The sequence below is a fragment of the Petaurus breviceps genome, unplaced genomic scaffold, assembly GCF_028583685.1.
Source record: "Petaurus breviceps papuanus isolate PSGF00001 unplaced genomic scaffold, PetGlider_PUasm1.0 178, whole genome shotgun sequence".
Lineage (NCBI taxonomy): Eukaryota > Metazoa > Chordata > Mammalia > Diprotodontia > Petauridae > Petaurus > Petaurus breviceps.
In genome coordinates this window covers 23,466,078-23,487,365 of record NW_027185777.1, presented here as the reverse complement: position 1 = coordinate 23,487,365, position 21,288 = coordinate 23,466,078, and the positions used below count along the sequence as shown (strand labels likewise).

At 36.9% G+C, this 21,288-nt stretch overlaps 1 protein-coding gene across 11 annotated transcripts in view; it reads left to right on the top strand.

Moving 5' to 3' along the window:
* ARHGAP12 (Rho GTPase activating protein 12) overlaps positions 1–21,288 on the top strand; it is a 164,180-nt gene that overhangs the window by 35,292 nt on the left and 107,600 nt on the right. For all 11 annotated transcript variants that reach the window (XM_069086451.1, XM_069086458.1, XM_069086457.1 and 8 more), the window contains exon 2: positions 13,737–14,467. In XM_069086451.1, the coding sequence (XP_068942552.1) occupies positions 13,814–14,467 (654 nt within the window). In that variant the 5' untranslated portion in view covers positions 13,737–13,813. The remainder of the gene's footprint in view (positions 1–13,736; positions 14,468–21,288) is intronic.

Genomic DNA, 21,288 nt, shown 5'->3' with positions numbered 1-21,288 from the left:
CTATCTATCTATCTATCTATCTATCTATCTATCTATCTATCTATCTACACACACATAAAAGATAATAGACAACTTTAGTAGGGCTGTAATGTTAGCAGTTTAAGATCAGCCCTAGGTAGCACGGTGACTTCATATCACCTGGGCAAATCATTTAACTTCCCATAGCCTCAGTTTCCTCATCTGTAAAGTGGGGATAACATCTGCTTTTGAGGATCAAATGAGTTAACTTATGTAAAGTGCTTTGCAAATCATAAAGGCTGTGTGTATCAACTTAGACTTTTAGGTGGAAGTTGTTGATTTTTTTAAATAATAGCTTTGAAGTAATTTTGTACTTGTTACATCTTATGAAACATAGTTATTGTGGACAAGCAGTTATAGCAAAAACGAAAATGGTGTACTCTCCCAGCGCTAGAAACTTGCCCAATTAGCTTCTAGAAGTTAATCACCATTTGGGAAGACGTATTCTTTGTTGTTGGGGTTTTTATATAGGGGTAGTGTTGGGTTATATGGTTTGAGGATTGAGATGATGAACTGAAGCAGTCTTTTCAGGCAGCTAGTTATTTGTTGAATAGGGTGCTGGGGGTGGAGTCAGGAAGACCTGAGTTCAAATTTGAACTCAGAGACTAACTAGTAGTTTGACCCTGGGCAAGTCACTTAACCTCTATTTACCTTAATCTGCTGGAGAAGGAAATGGCAAACCACTCTAGTATCTTTACCAAGAAAACCCCATGAACAGTATGGTTCACAGGGTGATGAAGACTTGGATACAACTGAACAGCAAGAGATCTTTTTACAGACTCCATATGTTTTGAGGATGCATAGCTTCAGAGAATGAGGTTGGGGGACAGGGAGCAAATTTGTTGGGTCAGAGAAATTAAAAAATGGAACCTCAGTATTTGTCAGCATAAATCACTTTTTGGAAGCAGGGTATATTTAAATCATGCTACTAAACTTAGCTTTTTTGGGGAAAAATATGATCATTAATACAGCATTAGAAATCCAGATATACACTTTCTTATGGCCTTTGTAGCCTTATTACAATAAAACCTCATCTTGTGGTACTCTGGGTGTAGCTTTCTGTTACCTCTCCCCTCCACCCAAGATTCTAGGCCAGGTTCTGTGTCTTTGCTGTGAGTCTCTCTTCGATGTACCCTTACCTCATTCCTGCTGGTCTCTGCTGTCCTATTTCTTCTCCATTTGCTGTTCTTTGCTCTTTATTTTTAGTGTTCCTGCCTCTTATGATCTCTTCATTTGTGTTCTGCCCTTCCATTGCTGTTTGTCATTGCTGCCACCTAGTCTACCATCAGGTGGTCTCCTCTTTGCTGGCCCAGGCACCTCTTCCAATTGTTGCTTCTCCCCACGCACCAGCTGCTAAGCATTGCTGTTGAATTCCACTGATTTCTTTTACCCCTTCTTTCTGCTTTGTTTCCTTGTCACTTGTTTCCTGGAGTCAAGAAACATGTTTTCCTGGGATTCTTGGCTTTTTTTTTCCTAAACAAACAATATCCCAAACATGCTCTTATAGAGAATGATGGCCAGTCAAAGCACTTATATCTAACTATCTGACAAAGTGAATGATCACAGAATCACAGATCAGGTGTAATCTAGTCTTTGGCTTTTCTCGGCTCTCTTGATTATCTGCTGCTTGGGATCGGGGATCTCCTCCTCCCCCTGAACTTTTCTGGCTACTTTCAGGTCTTAAATAATTCTAGAAGCCTAAATACCTGAGGCTTTGTTGTGATATTCTGTGTATTTAAACATTTGAGAAGAAAGATAATTATATCTCAGTCTAACAGTAATGTTTTGCGTATCCGACATTATTGGGGAATGAACTATTTAATTTTATAAGTTAATTTTTTTCAGATAACTGAATATTATCCTTAAACATTTAGTCTTAAAAATTATAATCGTTTTATTAAAAAAAACCTTCAAGAATGTGTTAACTTCACTGCTTCCTCAGATTTTAGTGAACACAATTTAATTTTTGTTAAAATAATTTTTTTTACATTGTCAGTTACATTTACCATTATATTCCTCCCCACTATCCCTGAGAGCCATTCCTCATAACAAAGTATTCTCTTGCATTTAAAAAATAAAAAGAAGGGGAAAAACATTTCAGTAAGATTAACCAATACAAGCCTGACATGTTCCATGTCCATAATCCCCCTCTCTCTGCAAAGAAGGGGTAGAGGTACTCCCTTGGTCATTGATAAGTCTAGGAATTATTCATATATTCATTCATTTGTTTATTTTTGAGACTGGATATCCATTTGTTCCCATGCTGGAAGTTCTAGAATTAATTGGCATGGAAGCTTTGACCTACTCCATTTTTTTTTGACTGCTCCATGGGGCTCACTTATATTGGTGCTGAATTTAGTGATTGATTTTATCCCTCCTGCAACTCAGAACTTGACTTGAGCAATCCACCAGCCTCAAGTTTGCCCAGCAGAGTAGGTACCACAGAGTTCTGTGCCACTACATTGGACCCCTATCTATAAATTAACTTTTTCTTTTAACTTCCTTTGAAGCATCTAAGACCCTCAGTGTAAAGTTTATCGGATGATTAGTTTCAATAAACCTTTATTGATAATGGTAACAGTTTATATAGCACTGTAAGATTTGTAAAGTGCTTATGCTCTTTATGAGATAGCCACTTCCTTATGCTCTTATGAGATAGTTCAAGTCTTAAAATTTTACAGATGGGGAAAGAAGTGCAAAATGTGAGTTGCTAGAGGTGACAGCTAATAAGTATTAGAACTAGAAGGCAAATCCACATCTTCTGATGTTCAAGATCAGTAAGAGTACCCTATCCTTTCTTTCTCCATGATATTTTGGGTCCTTAGTGCATAGACCAGCACAATTGATTTTCTGTTACCAGTGGAATGAAGCAGAATTGTATAATATGTTCACTTTTACTTAGTTTATTTTGTGTTCACTTACTTGGCATGGTAAAGTGTTAACAAATTTTCAGCTCAGTAGACTGTAAGCATAAAGAATCATGGAGACTTGTACTCCTCAAGCTCTGTTTTGGCAGTATATATACACTTTATAAGAGGCTATGCATCTCTTAGTTCATTTCAACAACACAGCTATATAGATTGATAAGTTCCAGAAACCAAAAGGGATATACACAGCCAAAGATTTTCTTTGACTATAGAGGAGAAAGCTATTCCAATGTCTCTACACTGTCATACTTCTCACTCTCCACACACACCCTCCTCTCCAGCATGTGGGGGGAACCTGACAGACCAACTATGGTGATAAGTGTCATTGAGTTCCAAGATAAAGGGTCCTTAAAATGTCCAACATACAGGCTATTTGTGCCCAACCTCTGGTATATCCTTCTCAGTTCATATTGGTCTGATCAACCACAGTTGGACATAATGTACATTAACCCCAACATTGTGATGTAAAATTGATCCTCTTTAAGAATAAAGGATGATGAATGCCCAACATAATTTCTTACCTTTTTGCCAAAGAAAGGCAAACATCATTCTCTGCTGTCAAAGAGCTATAATTTCTATAGTGTCTATAATGTATAGTGTGTGTGTGTATACATACTATATAGTAAACTGTATAGTATAATATAGACTATAAAGTCTATAATGGGGAGACAAATGCAAACAGCTATGTACAAACAAAATACAGACAGGATAAATTAGACATAAACAAGAGAGGGGAGAAAATAGTATTAGGGAGGATCAAGAAAGGTTTCTTGTTGAAGATATCATTTCCATTGGGACTTGAGGAAAACCAAGGAGGCTAAGAAGGAGGAAGAGCATTCCAGGCCCAGGGGATAGCTAGAGTTGGGAGATGGAGTGTCATATGGAGGAGCTTCAAAGAGGTCATTGTGCCTGGAACACATGGCCTATGGGGCAGAGTACATCTCAAAAAACTTGGAAAAGTAAGAGGGGGTGGGGTAGCTAGGTGGCACAGTGAATAGAGCACTGGCCCAGGAGTCAGGAGGACCTGAGTTCAAATCTGGCCTCAGACACTTAATACAAAAACTAGCCATGTGACCTTGGGCAAGTCACTTAACCCCAATTGCCCTCCAAAAAGCAAAAAAAAAAAAAGTAGGAGGGGGTCAAGTTATGAAGGGCTCTGAATGCCAGATTCTATATTTGATCTTGGAGGTGGGTGATGGGGAATCACTAGAGTTGATTGAATAGTGAGGTGACATGGTCAGACCTGTGCTTTAGGAAGACCAATTTAACAATTGAATGGAGGAAGAACTAAAGTGGGAAGACATTTGTGACAGGGAATTAATAGCTAACATTTATATAATTATTAGTACATGCCAGGCACTGTGCTAAGTGATTTACAATCGCTATCTCATTTGACCCTCACAGCAAGCCTGGGAGGTAGGTGCTTTTATTATTCCCATTTTACAGATGAGGCAACAGTCTGAGAGAGAGAAAGTGACTTGCCCAGATCACACAGCTAGAAGACACTGGCAGCAGTGCAGAGTGAGGTGCCGAGGGACTGCCCCAAGGTGGTGGCAGTGTCAGAGGAGAGTACATAAGTGATGTGATGGAATTAGAATGAGCAGGCTTGAAAATTAATTGGATTGGGGGGGAGGGTGAGAGAGAATAAGGAGTTGACACTTTGGGACTAGATTGTGAGCCTGGATGACTGGGAGGAAGGTGGTGCCCGGTACGACAATAGGAAAATGAGGAAAAGGGAAGGACTTGAGGGGAAAGATAAGTGTTCGGTTTAGTGTTTATTAAATAAACATGTATGCTTAGATATACTATCATTTGGGGTGGTAGTTTGTATTATGTAACAGAAGATAAGCACTTTGATCTTGGAGGACATTCTTCTGCATAAATAATAGATTTAACTTGTGTTAAACTAGTTGACACAATCTGACTTGTATATATAGGAATATTAATTTGGTGATTCTGTGGAGGAAGGATTGGAGAGGGAAGAGACTAGAAGCAGAGGAGACAGTTAGGAAACTTTTGTAAGTCTAGGTGAGAGGGTAGTGCCATATGTGTGGAGAGAAGGGGACAGAGAGAGATGCTGTAGAGTTGGCGCCTGATTGGATATGGGACCTGAGGGAGAAGGGGAGAGTCAAGAATGACTCTCAGGTTGCAAATCTGGTTGACTGGTTGTGCCTTTGACAGAAAAAGGTAAATTTGGAGAAAGGGTGGATTTGGGGGTAGAAGGGTTTAATCTTTAGAGTATGTTGTTTTAAAAAAGTTATTGTTCCTTTATTTTCTGAGTCCTAGAATTTGCTTACTATTTGAGTGTCCATGATATGACTGCAGATCAGCATGTCAGTGTCTTGTTGATCCTATATTATATCTCTTCAATTTGTCCTCTTCTCTCCACTTTACTATCAGTCTGGTTTAGCCCCTCCTCATTTCTTTCCCAGACTATGTCAGTTCTTTCCTTTTCGGTCTCCTGTTTTTAGGCTCTTAGATCTCCAATCCATTCTCCAAACAGCTGCCAAATTGGTATTCCCAAAGCGTTGGTCTGACCATGCCACTTCCTGCTTCAATGTCTGTTGTCTGAAGGATATAACAGAATTCTCCGTTTGGCATTGAAAGCCTTCACAGTTTGACTCTTGACCTTTTCATCTAGACTGATTTCATACTCCTCCTCCTCCTCACACATTCTTTTTTTCCAGCCAAGCTGCCCTAGTTGGTGTTCCCAATGTAGGACATTCTTTATTCTGTCATCATCTGTCTTCACTTCTGGCTCTTATCAGTCAGTCAGTAAGCCTTTATTAGTCACCTTCTGTATGTCCAGGCATGGTGCTAAGCTCTGGGGATACAAAAAGAGGCATAAGACAGTCCCTGCTGCTAGAATATCTAGCTTCCTTCATGGCTTGGCTCAATATATGTCTTTCTTTCCTTCTTTCCTTCCTTCCTTCCTTCTTTATTTCTTTAATTTTTTTTCTTCTGAATTTAATGACTACAAAAAAAGACATTTCCATATGTGAAGTAGAAAAGAAAAGAGGATTACATGTGAAAATGGAAATTTCTATTATATATAGCTTTTAAAAACGTATACAGTAAATTCAGCATGTTAACTTGCAAAACTGACCTGCTTGTCTGTGTTTTCTTCTAAACTTCCTTCAGTTTTCTTTTATGTCTTTTAAAAATGCTTCAATGACTCTTTTCTTTCCTTTTTATATGACAACCTATGGCTAGTTCTCCATTTTTCTTTTTCCCCTACTAAAAAACAAAAGAAGAAAAACATTTGCATCTTTGTTGATTCATTTACTCCTAATTATTACTGCCTTCCATTCCCCCTTCCCAATTAATTTGTGTATATTTTGTGTTAACTTGACCTCTGCCTATGTTCTTAGGAGAGTATAAACCACTTGAAGGTAGGCAGGAAGTGTTGTACTTTTGCCCTTGCATATAGTAGACTGCTGTTTGTTGAATGAACAATGAATGCTGAAGAGGTTGCAAATGTAACTGATTCCTGGCCAACTTAGATTCTAAAATGATATATCATATAGATTTTTAGTATTCAGTCTTTAAAAAAAAATTTAGCCTTTTGCCTGTTCATTTTTTTCCTGCTAAACCTAGTATGAACAGTTTGTAGAATGTATGTTTAGTTGTTACAAATATGGGGGGGCAGTGTTGAGCTCTAGATATTAATGACTGTCTTCTGTCAGTCCTTGAGACTTGATCTTGTCCTCATGATCCAGCTTCCCCATCAGTCTATTGAACTTTTCCTCACCCTCAGACTCATTGCTTATGTTGGGAAATCAGAATCCTCCTTGTTCCTCATTGTCACTTCCAAGCTATCCTTCTACTACCATTACTAAGTAACTTTTCTTCCTTTGAGATTCATTTAGTCCATTTTTATCACCCAGTCAAGCAGTTGTCTGCCGACCTCTAGGACACCACTTCCATCTTTCCTCAATAAGTTCTGTGCCTGACTCACAGGCTTTTCCCTCCTTACCACCTCTGGCCCTCATACTCGCATTCATAATGATATTCCTGAAAACATCCTAACTGTTCATTTCCTCTGTTTATTAATTCTAGTGATTCCACAGCTAGACACAGAAATGGTCAAATCCTTCAGGTTGCTATCACCTGCAAGTATTTCACACTTCAGTTCATGAATTCTGAAATTCCTTTATCAGATCATAATCTATTGTCATTCTACTTCAACCTCTGCCTCTCATCCCCCTTAATCTAGTTTTTCATTCTTATCATGGCCTCTAGGCCTCCAGAGAGGGGAAGAAGAAAGCATAGGAAACTGGGAGCCCAGGTCTCACACTACCACCTTCCCTCAGTCCATCTGTCCAGTCTGACTGACTCCTTTCTCTACTCACATAGCCACCACTCTAGTTCAGGTCCTCGTCACCTCATCTCTATTATTATTATCATCTAGCAGTCTTTTAATTGATCACATTTCTGACTCAAGACTCTTCCACTCTAACTCCATCTTTCACTCAGCTGCTAAGATTTATTTTCTAAAGTGTAGGTCTGGCCGTGTCACCCCTCTAGTTGAAAAACTCCAGTTCATTAACTCACTGTTATCTTTAGAATAAAAAATAAAGTCATGTAAAGCTCTTTGCAACCAGGTGCCTTCTTCCACTTTAATTCTCTCCATGTACAGTTCAGTCAAGCTATATTGGTCTGCTTGCTGTTCTTCACACAGGACTCTCTATGTTCCCTCTCTGTAGTTTTTCTAGGCTTTTTTCTCATGCCTTTCTCCCTCCTCACCTCGCACTCTTAGTTTTTCTGGCTTCTTTCAAAACTCAGCTCAAGGCCTGTCTGCTGTAGCAGGCCTTTTGTTATTGTTGTTCATAATTTTCAGTGTACCTGACGCTTTGTGACCACATTTGGGGTTTTCTTGGGGAAGATACTGGAGTGGTTTGTCATTTCCTTCTCCAGCTACAGATGAGGAACTGAGGTAAACAGGGTTAAGTGACTTGCTCAAGGTCACATAGCTAGTAAGTATCTGAGGCCAGATTTGAACTCAGAAAGATGAGTTTTTCTAACTTCAGGTCTGGCACTCTATCCACACCACCTAGTTCCCTAGGATGCCTTTACCAATCCTTGTAGCTTCCAGTGTCCCCCTTTTCTAATCACTTCCACCTACTTTGTATGTATCTTATAGGTACATAGTTATTTACCTGTTGCATACTCCCACTAGAATGTGAGCTCTTTGAAGGCATTGACTGTTTTTGCTTTCTACATTTAGCATAGTTTGGCACATGGTAAGCACTGAATTATTGATAAAGGATAAAACCAGCATGAATAGGTTTAAAAGCTACTTTTAAAAAGCAAGGTGCCAGGAATGATCCTTTTTGAAGTGTTGTAGATAGGTAGTGCTTTGGGGATGATGGGACTGAAATATAGACAGTTTAGGTAGTTTTGCAAAACATTATAATAGCAATTGGATTTTTGACAGTTGTGAGTATGGGAGATGAATGTGGGTGTGGGAATGGAAGGTGTTGGTGAGTACAAGATATGTTTGGATATTAAAGGGAAATGTGGTCTTACAGAGAAAAATACTGAGTCACTCCATTGGCGAACATTTGTGGCTGTGAAAGAATTAGTGCTCAGCATAATTTGAAAGAAGACTAGAACTAAATCAAGAAGCAACAGTTTTATATATTTGATTTAACAAAAATTGTATTTTTTTTTTTAAATTAAAGAAGCAGTATAGCATAATGGGTTGATATCTGGCCTTGGGACCAGGAAAAACGTGACTGATACATTATTGGCTTTGGGACTCCGAGCCAGTTGCTTAACCTCACAAATCTTTTAAAACAGTCCATTACAGAAAAAGTGCCAACCTGCGCTGGTAGAGAGGTTTCCTTATCAAGGAATTCCATATATAAATGAAGTCACTGGTCCAGCCCCTATCCCTAAAAATTATGATTACATGAGATCAGACAGAATTTTTGTAAAGATAAGCAATGTTGATGTCCTCTATGTTTAAGAACCAAAATCGTCCTCTGTACTTTTTTTGCTCCTACTCAAGTAAGTGTATTATTTTTAGATTTTGGAACTCATCATCTATCGTCATCTTTGCTTTTTCTTCTGCCTCTTATCTATCTCTTCCTTTGATCTTTGTCACCTGACTTCTCAAGCCCAAACAATTGAGGCCTTAGTATTAATGATTCTCTTGTTCCTACCCATCAATATACTTCAAAAAATTCTGAAAATAGATTCAGTATTCCACACTTGTGGACCTCTCACCTCTGCAAAGGAATAAATATGGGACATCTCATATATCCCCTTTGAGGTCATGATTATTCTTTGTAATTTGCAGCATTCATTTTTGATTGGTTTGTGATTTGCATTCTTTCTGTTTATGTTGTTGTAATCATTGTGTATCATCATAACATTCTGTATTCATCATATTCACTGTTTTCTTACAGTTCATCTACCATAATTTAACTGTTTCCCAGTTGAAGGACATCTACTCTGTTTCCTGTTCTTTGCTGCTATAAAAAGAACAATAAGTATTTTGACATATATATTAGATGCCATTAATTCTTGAACATAAAACATGTGCTTAATGTTAAGGCTAATATCTAGAATAATTATAATGACACAATTACTTGATATATGTCAAATGCAGTAATAAAGCATCATAAGTCACATAAATCTGGGTCATACCCTCCTACCAATATACATAGTGTCAGTGGGAGAGAGTGGGAACACACATAGAGAAACCTAGCAAGGAGGCACTGAGTTTGAAAGACTGGTATGTTCAGGGCAGCTCACAGCTCTGACATCCTTGTTGCCTTCAAGAACAATCTGGGGGCAGCTAGGTGGCATGGTGAATAGAGCACCAGCCCTGGAGTCAGGAGGACCTGAGTTCAATTCCGGCCTCAGACACATAACACTTAACTATCCATGTGACCTTGGGCAAGTCACTTAACCCTAATTGCCCTACTTTCCTCCCTCCAAAAAAAGGAACAATCTAGCTCGTGTGAAGCTGTTTCTCTGCTAGTCACTCTCCTTCTGGTTCTCATCTCACTACTATCAGGATCACATAAAACCCGACAGCATCTGCTGTGAACAAGAGGGGAACTTGGAATATAATATTCTAAGAGTCAAGAAATATGATCTTACCCAATATAATTTATTCTATAAAACTCATTATAAACCTGTGGTAGTGATGGGGAAGGACCTATAATGGAATAGAGAACATCAGTCATTTCTGATGAAATGACCAGATCTGAATTCGAACTTTGAAATGCAAACAGAAGAGTCAAGAGAGGCCAACTATTGTGGGTTATCTCTGCTATTGGGGATACTGGTTCTGTACAATGGATCTGAAGAGGGAAAGATTGCTGCTTTAGGTGTCATGGTATAGTAGAAAATGAGTCAGGACATTTTGGTTCAAATTCCTGATCTGACATTAGTTATGTGACTTTGAGTCAGTCATTTAACCTTCTAAAAGCCTCAGTTTTCTCATCTGTAAAATGTGGATGAGAATAACACTGTTGATCTCCTAACAGTGTTGAAAGTGCTTTGTAAACAAAAAAGCCAAATATCATTGAGTTCTTCAGTGCTAGCATTGAAAAGGAATTCCTTATTACAAATTGCTTGAATTATGTAGACATGTGAAAGCCAAATTGACTACACCCTAGCATTGACAGAGAATGAAATCAGTAAGTCTAGTATAATTTTTATGAAAAAAATATACTTTTTTATGTAAGGTCCTTGGGGGCAGGAGCTTTTGACTTCATATCCCCAGAGCTTACTATGTGCCTTGAATATAGTAAATACTAAATAAACACTTGCTGATTAATTGATTTAGAGTGAAGAATACAATACATAAAAGCCCCTTCCATTTGTTTCTACAGTTTAAAAATCTCATTGTAAGTAGGAACCTTTTTTCCTGGGGTGAGGGGAGGATTGTGACTTTTGTATATTAGCATCAGTCTTGGGGAGGCTGTTGATGGGGGGAGAAGACCCGTACAAAACTTAGAACCATATTGTTTGTTTCAAAGGTTAGGAAGGAAAAGAGTAAGCATTTACTAGGTGCTTGCTATGTGGCAGGCATTGTGCTAAGTGCAAGTTCTCAGTGTGGGGGACATGGTGAAATCCAAAGGAGTGCAACTGTGGGAAATGAAGAGGTAGCTGGCTTGGGTGTCCGCCTTAGGCGAACTGACCTTTGGGAAGGAAATTTTTTCTGTATAATTTAGGGCTTGGCTTAGATGATATCTAAACTTCCTTTCAACTCCAAATTTCTATGATTTTGTTACTTAGAACATTGTTTTCCCTTGCAACAACTTAGGTGGAAAAAGTTAGTGTGTTTGCAAACAACAGCTAATAACTGGGCTCAAGAAGAAAAGAAAATTGCTGGTTCACACAAAGACCAATTTGAACTTTTTTGTCAGGCCAAATATCCTTGTATCAGTATGCTTCAGAGATTTTTTTGGAGGGACAGACCTGGGTCCTGATGGTGGTGCATAAAGAAAAATGGTAGGACAAAACATTTTTCAATGCCATGTTCTAATGCTCACCATAGAAGAAAGAACCTCTTAATCAGTTAAGTTAAAGTGATTGATATCATCCAGAGATATAGTTCTTCTTTGTGTATCATTTCAAACCTTTTGGGCACAATTTGGTGTATATAGACTACTTAAGGGGCAGTTAGGTGGTGTAGCCTGGAGTCAGGAAGACTCATGAAGCCTGAGTTCAAATTCAGCCTCAGACCCTTACTCGTGGTGTGACCCCAGCCAAGTCATTTTTGCCTCAGTTTCCTCATGTGTAAAATGATCTGGAGAAGGAAATGACAAACTACTCCCAATATATTTGCCAAGAAAACCCCAAATGGGGTCACAGTCCGACATGACAGAAATGACTGAACAGCAGTACCAGTTAAAGCCTTTTAGGGAACTAGGGGTGGAACTGTGTGTATTCACAATTGAAAGCTGCAAGACTTTGATCCAACTTAGGGATATATGCCAAGTGCCTTGTCGGTATGCTCAGGGTTGTTGATAAAGATATTCAAGGAGCATTGATGGATGGAGTAATGGTAACAGGCATGTTACTTTTTGAATGAATCTGAAAAAAAAAAACCCAGTTAAGGAAAGAATATAAATATGCAAGGTCAAATGTTGTAATCTGTTCTTAGATCTTTGGGCAGGTCACATATCTTCACTTTGGTTTCTTTATGAGTATTTACTAAATGTTAGCATGTAGTAAATGAATTTTGTCAGTAGGAACATTAGAATCATAACCTCATGTACTGTTGCCATTCCACCCACTGGAAGAGCATAAGATTTCTTTTTACAGGTTCAGAACTTAATATCCTGTACAGTATGTAATAAAATACCTAATGATCACTTTAGATTAAAAACTCTGTGGGCATGTGAAAAGTTGGCATACTTTGGATAGTTTAAAAAATTTGTATTTTTTTCCATTTCTTTCCCATAGTTAACATCATATACCTAAAGAACAATAATATATTGTTTTAATGTTCTTGAAATCTTTTTACTGACATCAGTGTTAGATATAATAGTGAACAAATATGGATTGCTTCATATCTTTTTGTATGTTAGCTTAGAAAGGTGACTTGGCTATAGTGATTAAATTAAGTGGTAGATGAATGTGTTGAAAAAGGAAAACTTGTTCCTATATAGTTCTTAGATTCTATAGGACCATTGGATTTCTCTGAGGGGTTCCTGAAACCCTTGAATTGATTTGGATTGTAGTGTTATAGTTTGGGATTATCTCAAAGACCAGCAGTGACAACAGTCTTTAATCACTATTTGAATATTTCATTTTAACACATATATTAGAACTAGTGTGAAAAGAAGAATGAATATTAGATTTCTGAAGCCAGTTTAGCAGTATAACTGACAGGTTTTTTCCATGGAAAGCCTCTAATATTTTCTAGCAGAAAACAACTTGCCATTGGTTGGGAGTTTACATATGTATATAAATATGTCCAAAAAGTTTTGAAGGAGTCCTCCAGAGGGGGACAACCAAGTAAATTGAACAATTTTCCTCTTTTTTCTCTTTTAATAGTAGTGCTGATCTTTGCTTGGTTATATTAAGAAGCTTAATATGTGTATAATCCATAGCAGATCATTCTTTCGAAAGACACTCGTGTCCTCATTCTTCTTGGAAAGAAAGCAACAATAAATGCCAAATGTTTTTATCCAAAAACATGGAGACTATGTTCCAACTTTAGGATTTGGGGTGTGATCATAATCCCAAGTCCCCTCTCCATTCTTTTTATTTCCAGGATCATATTGGAAGAGTCTTAAGATGGTCAGTCTTATAATACTCTATTGTAGGAGTTCTTAACCTGGGGTTTGTGAACTTTTTTTTTTAATATTTTGATAACTATTTCAGTGTAATTGGTTTCCTTTGAAATCCAATGTGTTTTTTTTTTTAAACATTTAAGAACACTAGTCTGAGAAGGGATCCATAGACTTCATCAGACTTCCAAAAGGGTGCACCACACAGAAAAAAGTTAAGAATCACTTCTACTATTCCTTTTTCTCTCAGAACATGATACCCTGTATTCCAAGTGGTTAGCTTATCTTCTGGCTTTTCTTAGTTCTCTACGTATACAGAGGTATAAAATGTAGTTTGAAAATATAGTTACATCATGATATAGTGTGTAATGTATATTTATATGTTACACAGAAACATATATTTAACTTTTTACGTTTCTGGAGTTTGAGATAATTATACATCATTCATTAAGTGAATTGAATTATGATATGCTTTTGTGTTTGCTAAACTATACTAACTTTCCCCCCCCATTCTCTTTTAAAACAAAAACAGCCTTCCTGAGCCCAGACCTCTAGAAGTCATAATGTGTGTGCCTTTTTTCTGGAGAGGTGAATGATACTGAAGAAAAAATGGCTGACAGAGGCGGGAGGACCATTCCAGGACAAGTATATATTGAAGTGGAGTATGATTATGAATATGAAGCAAAGGACAAAAAGATTATAATAAAACAAGGAGAACGGTATATCTTGGTGAAAAAGACCAATGATGACTGGTGGCAAGTCAAACCAGATGAGAATTCCAAGGCTTTTTATGTTCCAGCACAGTATGTTAAAGAAGTTGGTCGCAAAGCACTAATGCCACCTGTTAAACCTGCAGTTGGACTGTTAAATAATTCAACAAAAATGATTCAGAAATCTACAGAAAATGTGAATAAATCACCTGAGCTTTCAAGTTTTGGGAAGTCATCATCCATTCATGTAACAGGTCTGGTTCGTGATGCTAATCAGAATTTTGGACCAAATAGTAGTCCAGGTCAGACTGTCAATCTAGACTTTGTCCCCAGCAATGGAAAATTTAACAGTGACTCTCAGTCTCCTAAGATTTCCAGCCAGACTAGGACACACTTATTTGGTCACTTTTCAGGTCCAGAATTCATTGACATAGAGAAAACCAGCTTTTCTCATGAACAGTCCTGTGATTCGGCTGGCGAAGGTTCAGAAAGGATTCATCATGATTCTGAATCTGGTGATGAGCTGAGCAGTAGTTCTACTGAGCAGATACGGGTAAGCTTGAAATCACAGCTGATAACGCAATATCTTTGCTCCCCCAAAATGATTCATAAAAATTTTCTGTTCAGATATTTTTATCAGAATATTAAGAATTTGACATTCTCCCTGGTGTGCTCAACTTCATATGAATTGTGCCCTGGCTTAAGAACTAGAAAATCACTTTATAAACCACTTAGATACAAATAGCTAAGAGAATTAGAAAACCATTAGATACCATAGGCCTTATAGAAACATTTTATTTTATTTTTTTTTGCTTTTTGGAGCAGGGAAGGCTGGGCAATTGGGGTTAAGTAACTTGCCCAAGGTCACACAGCGAGTAAGTGTTAAGTGTCTGAGGCCGAATTTGAACTCAAGTCCTCCTGACTCTAGGGTGCTTTTTGGAGGGGGGGAAGGCTGGGCAATTGGGGTTAAGTGACTTGCCCAAGGTCACATGGTGAGTGTTAAGTGTCTGAGGCCAAATTTGAACTCAAGTCCTCCTGACTCTAGGGCCAGTGTTCTGTTCACTGCACCACCTAGCTGCCCCCGAAACATTTTACTTGTGCAAAAGGATTTGTTTAGTTTGCCTGTTGTAAATATCTTTTTCAGCAGAATCAACCGTTCTAATTTAGGTCATTTTGAATTGTTTCAAGTAAGTAGAATTTAGCTAATTATGGTGCTCCTTAGGGTTGTTACCTCATTTTGCTGATAAGTTCTTTCTAATCTGTTGTCCAAAGAATTAAAACCTTTCACTAGCTCTTTCTACTAGCCTATTGATAGGTGTCTGATAGCACTGAGTACAACAAATAGATTGAAGGAATACTTAGATGGTTCTATTAAAATTAATACCTGCTGAGAGTTTTTAAAAAATACGGCTTGTTTAATTTCCTTTTGAGACTTGTCACTTTACTTGCCTGACACATACAGAATATACTTGTAGAAAACAAGTACATAAAATAAACTTAAATGAAAGTAGATAAGTTAATTGATCCTATGGTCAGGAATGAATTTTAAAACTGATTTTTGTTGTAGTAATGTAAAATGAGGATAATAAATATCAGTCTTAATGTATGTAAAAGGCTTGTCAAAATACAAGATGATAGGGAATGGACCCATGGTTTCATTGACATAGGGAACTCCTAATGCAGGCTGTTACCTTCTTTATAGCTTGCTTATAGTCTTAGACAATTGCCTAAAACACTGAAAAAGTAAGTGATTTGCTCATAGTCACATAGCCAGACTGTTGGAGATGAGACCTGAACCGGACTTTCTCTGATCTTGTGGTTGGCTCTCCTGCCCTTAAATCTCTAATTAAAATACTAATTTGGTTATTATTAAGACATTATTATTAAGGCAGAAATGTTCTTAAACTGAAAATGAGTTTAGATTTCATTTAATCCCTTTAATATGATTTTGTGTGCATTCTAAACATTTAATTTTCTTACTCCATTTTGGATTGGGGAAAAAAAATTGGAAAAATGATTATTTTGTAAATAAGAGCCTTTTGGTTAATTTTAGAACAGGTTAGTTACACAAAATAGTCATGTCAACTTTCCTCACTAACAAGCCCTTACCAGTCTTTACCTAAGTATATCTGTGCTGTGTAGGCATAGGTTAGCATAGGCTAGTATAGTATTTCCCAACATTTCTTAGTCTGTGGCATACTATTGAACTCTGATTGTCAGAAGGTGTGTGTTTTCTAACTCCATCTAACTGTCAATCAGTCTAGTGATCTGTTCATTCAGTGCCTATATCACACTTTTTACATACACAAATTGACTTTCCCTGCTACAGTTCTGAGCCAGTTTATGCAGGGTGTTTATTCCACCCTTTACTTTCTTTAGGTGCCCTCCTAAAGGTATATATCCACTTTTCTCAGTGACTAATGACATCCAGCTCCTGATCTTGTTCTCCATACCATCTCCTTTTGTCAGGCTTAAGGGCTTTGATATCTTATAGTGATGAATTTTTTAATAATTTGCCCATACGATTCTTCTGCCTTGTTTTTTTTTTTTTTATTTTTGGAGGGCAGTTGGCGTTAAGTGACTTGCCCAGGGTCACACAGCTAGGTATTGTGTTAAGTGTCTGAGACCATATTTGAACTCAGATCCTCCAGACTCCAGGGCTGATGCTCTATTAATTGAGCCACTTAGCTGTCCCTTCTTTTGCCTTCTTTAGTTCAATGATTTCCTTCTCCCATCTTACTGTATCTATACACCATTCCAGACTCCATCATCTCCCAAGGTCTGAGGTTTTAGAATTCCACTATGTAACCTTCTGGCCTTCCTCTATCTCCTTCACACTTTTTCTGCTCTTTAACTTCATCATGACCTTTTGTCCCTTGACCCATTATTACTCTTCAGTCTGACTTCACTTCCCTCCTATCTATATTGAACCAATGGTCTGCCATTTAAATGCTTTCATAGCTACTATCCTAGAATTCTTTGCCCTCTTGATTTTTACCATAGGAATGCTTATCTCAGAATCTGATATCTCTATCCCTGCGTTGAATAAAGGCACAAAATTAAAATAATTTAACCCCTGCAAATCTTTGGTGAGCTCTCTCAGCATTCTAAGCTGAATCTCTCTAGCTTTAACCCTGATAACAATTCCTCTGGGCTTCTCTAGAATTTGACTCCAATAGTCATTCCTTTTTAGCTGTTTAGAACACTCAGAGGTTGAGTGATTTATCTGGAGTCACATAACGAGTATGTATCAGAGATGGAGCTTGAACCCCAGGTCTTCCTGGCTTTCAGATCCATTCTCTCTACTGTACCATGCTGTTTCTCTAGAAGAACATTGATGTTAAAAATGAGCTTTTGTTTCAGGGATAGTAAGTCTTGTGATCATTAAAATAATTGTGTATTTCCTCAGATGCATTCCAGCCTGTTCTCTTCCTGTTCAATTCTGGGCCCAAATCATCATCCATCTGTAGCATCTAAGTTGTACGTATTGATAGGTTACCTCTATGAGTTGTCGGTCCAGCTACATATTGTAACATCATAAGTGCTTTATTCATATTTGTTAAATTTTAATTTTGTTTAATGTTGTACGGAGAATTTATACCTTGGGTAGAGGTTTGGATTGAGTAGTGTCTAAGGCTCTAAGTCTAAGATGCTCATTTTGTAAGCATCCCAGGTATATCTTTTGTTTTCTGACATATTTGTTGCTACTTTAGCACTTAAAGCTATTCATACCATAACCCCTGCTTTTCTGAAACTCTGTAATGGATTCTTAGACATTGTATATTATTTTTATCTCTGGTTTTTGAAAACAACTTGTGATGTTGGGGCATATTCATTAGCATAGGTATTACTGTGTAGTAAATGCACTGTATATTTTTAAATTTGCAATATACTGTGGAGCTAGGAATTTGGAAAAACTTATCTATTCAGAATTTCTATTTAGGAATGTTTTTGGCACAATTTTTTTGTGTTACAGTGAAAAGCAAGGTTAAATGCTTAATTTGATATAAGTTTTTAGGTGAAATTTTTGCTGTTTACATGGAATTGTTTTATTTTTATCTATGTCTTTCCCCTGTGAGACTGAATACTTAGGCATTAGAATGCATAAGCTCTGTTTAAGTTAACTTGTGCATATATTTGCTACTTTATTTGTTATAATTTCTTAGAAGCTTATTGAAAGATTTAAAAGTTTAAATTTGTATGTAAATTTACGCTTTAATTTTAATCATCTTAATTAGAAGTTTTACCAGCTTTGTTAAGGTTTTTACAAATCTTTCACAAGTGGAAAAATTTAGTTAAGTAGCATTAGAAAAAATAGCTTACTTTAGTGACTTTACAAGGAACAATTCATCAAGAATGCTTCATTAGAATGTTGCTCATCTAGGTAGCAATAACAAAAACAATAGATGTGATATGTTTGCATTTTTGTTTTGAAAAATCCATCTGTTGTATGTAAGTGTAGAAGGTGGTTTCAGTTCAAAATGACTAATAAAGTAATTTAATTGTAAATCTAGCATAGTATTTCCATAACTAATTTGGCCATAAAATATTGTTGATTCCGAAGTGTCTTCGGAGAACCCATAAGCCCTAATCTGGAGAATAGGGGACAGCTGAGAGGAATGGACATAATATTCAGGAATAAACGAGACTTGAGGAAATTTTAGAGCAATATGCAGGGAATCAAGCTTGTAATCATAATGGGGAAAGTTTGCTATAAGGAAGTTTTTTACATACACATGAATATGCTGGCATAACTCTGAATCACAAAATATAACACACTCTCCATATGGAAGACAAAACCAAAACATTTATTTTAAAAAGCCACCAAAAAGCTGAAGCCCAACATCAGAAAATTAAATCCATCATAGCCATAAAGAAATCTATACACAGTAACAGTGTAGAGGGCACCACCATCCCCAAGCCTTCCCCCCCTGCTAGGGCCTTGGCACAAATGAATACTCACAGCTAGATGCCTGCTTCCATTTTCTCCTTAAACTCTAACTACTCTGACCAACTTCCTCTGGGCTCTGCTCCACCCTTCCTGCTCCACCCATTCAACAAGCTCTTTCCGCCACAGGCTTCATGTGACTCAAACTCTTGTGACTTAGGCTTCCATGTGACTTAAGCAGATTACATGGCCTATTAATGGATGGGAAAGATATTTACATTACCATTACAACATACTGCACATAATTTTGCATATAGTTTTTTGGAGTAAAAGTACTGTTAAGTATTTTTTTTCTCAGAGAACTTCTGTGTGTACTGTGCACATAAGTAAATTTCACACTTTCCACTTCCTTGAAATATAAAATGAACAAAAATATATTTGCTTGGTTTGGAAAAATGGCTTTGTTTTGTTCATTTTGTTAAAGAAAAAATTTAATTCTTTTTTTTGTCCCAACTTGATACTTAGATACTTTCCCCTCATTTAAACTTCATTGCCGTCTTATCAGTTCTTCCTTCCACTCACTGTCACAGTAATAATTTGAAGATGTTCACCCAGTTGAGGCTGTGGTAAACTAGTATTCAATTCTACAATCTGAGCAAGTAGTTGATTAAATTATCTACTTGTCACGTCATTGTTAATCTAGGAAATGAAAATGTGACAAAATGTTATTCTGCTTTTATATTAGTGTGATACATTCTTTCAAAATTTCCTTTCATTAAGATACCTAAAGTGACTAAAAGGAATTGTTTTTAAAAGTAAAACTTGAGAAGTTCTCAAGGACTTCATCAGTTTATTTTGGTTTGAAGATAGGACACTTGTTGTATCAACCGTTGTTGAAATTACTGTAAAATAGTCTTAAGCTTTCATAAGGAAATGAAAAGCAACTCTTCACAATATGTTGGCCTACGGATTTTTTTTTTTATAATTTAAGAAACTAGCTTTTCTAAAATGTTTCAACTTTTTTCATTCTCTTTTTTTCTTGCTTTGGAGAATTAATTTTTATTTCATCAGGCTCCTTTGATACCTAAGGACCTTATTTATACTTAAGTCCCAGGGTGGCTTTATTTGTTGAATCTTAATATGTATGGGTTTCTTTTTTGTCTTTTTAAGAGTATATATTGCAGTTACTTTTTTTTTTTAACAGACAAGTCACCAGTTGATAATCTTGAAACTAGGTGGTGTTATTCAACCTTAATATAATTGTATTAAATAACTAATATATGCATGGCACTCAGGTAGAGACTAGACTAAATAAGACTTAATTGCCTTCATAGAACTGTGGTAGGCATATTGTTTTGACATCTTGTTATAGCAGTTTACAGTTATATATACATATATATATATATATATATTTTTTTTTTTTTTGCTTTTTGGAGGGCAATTGGGGTTGTCACTTGCCCAAGGTCACATGGTCCTCCTGACTCCAGGGCCAGTGCTCTATTCACTGCACCACCTAGCTGCCCCGACAGTTATATTTTTAATTAGATTGAATTACATTGTCCTTATATATTCTGAAGGATAATTTGTGCTTCCTGATGATAAAGCTTGGGGGTTGCAGCTAACTATTATTAAAATTCTAAGGCAGTTTTTCTTGTTTCCTATTTTTGTGTTTCAGCATTTTTCTTGGTATGTGTGAACATTTATACAATGCTTTAAGATTTCTGAAGAACTTTTTCCCAGCTCTATGTGGATAGTAGTACATGTATTTTCATTTTGCAGTTGAGAAAATTGAGGCCAGGGTAGGTTAATGAACTTGTCTAAGGTGGCAGTATATTTTACAAAATATATTTATCTTTTCATTATACTTTAAATACATTTATCTTATTTTTCAATATATTTATTACCATGAAAATTTGAACACTTCTTAAATGCCATTTTTTCTAATTGCTTCACTTCAACAAAAATTAAACAAGGCACTGTAAATATGATGGAACAAGAGTTACTACTCTCAATGAGGTTATAACCTTCTAGATGATAACTGATGATTCATAAGGCATAGGTCCAGAAGTTTGCAAAGACATGTCCTATGGCAGTCAAACTGAAATAGAAATGGGTCCCTGGAGGCCACATTCTGACTTAGAAAATCCCAGAAGAACATTTTCAGTGTTGTGTCGTAGGTAGGGCACCTGTATTTCTTTTGTTAAGCATTTCCCTATTATGTTTTAATCTGGTTCTGGCTGTACTTATCTAGACCATTTGTTTGACTCCTCTGTCATATACTATCATTCAGTCCTCACAACAATTGTGTGAGAGAAAACTGCACTAATTATCCATGTTTTTAGAGATGGAGGATCTGAGGCACAGAGAGGTTAAATGATTTTCTCGTAGTTGCCAAGCTAGTGTCAGGATTTAAACCTGGGTCTCCTCTGACTCCTTTTCTAAGTCCAGTGCCCTTTCAGTGCACTGTACCACGCTGCCCCTGAACA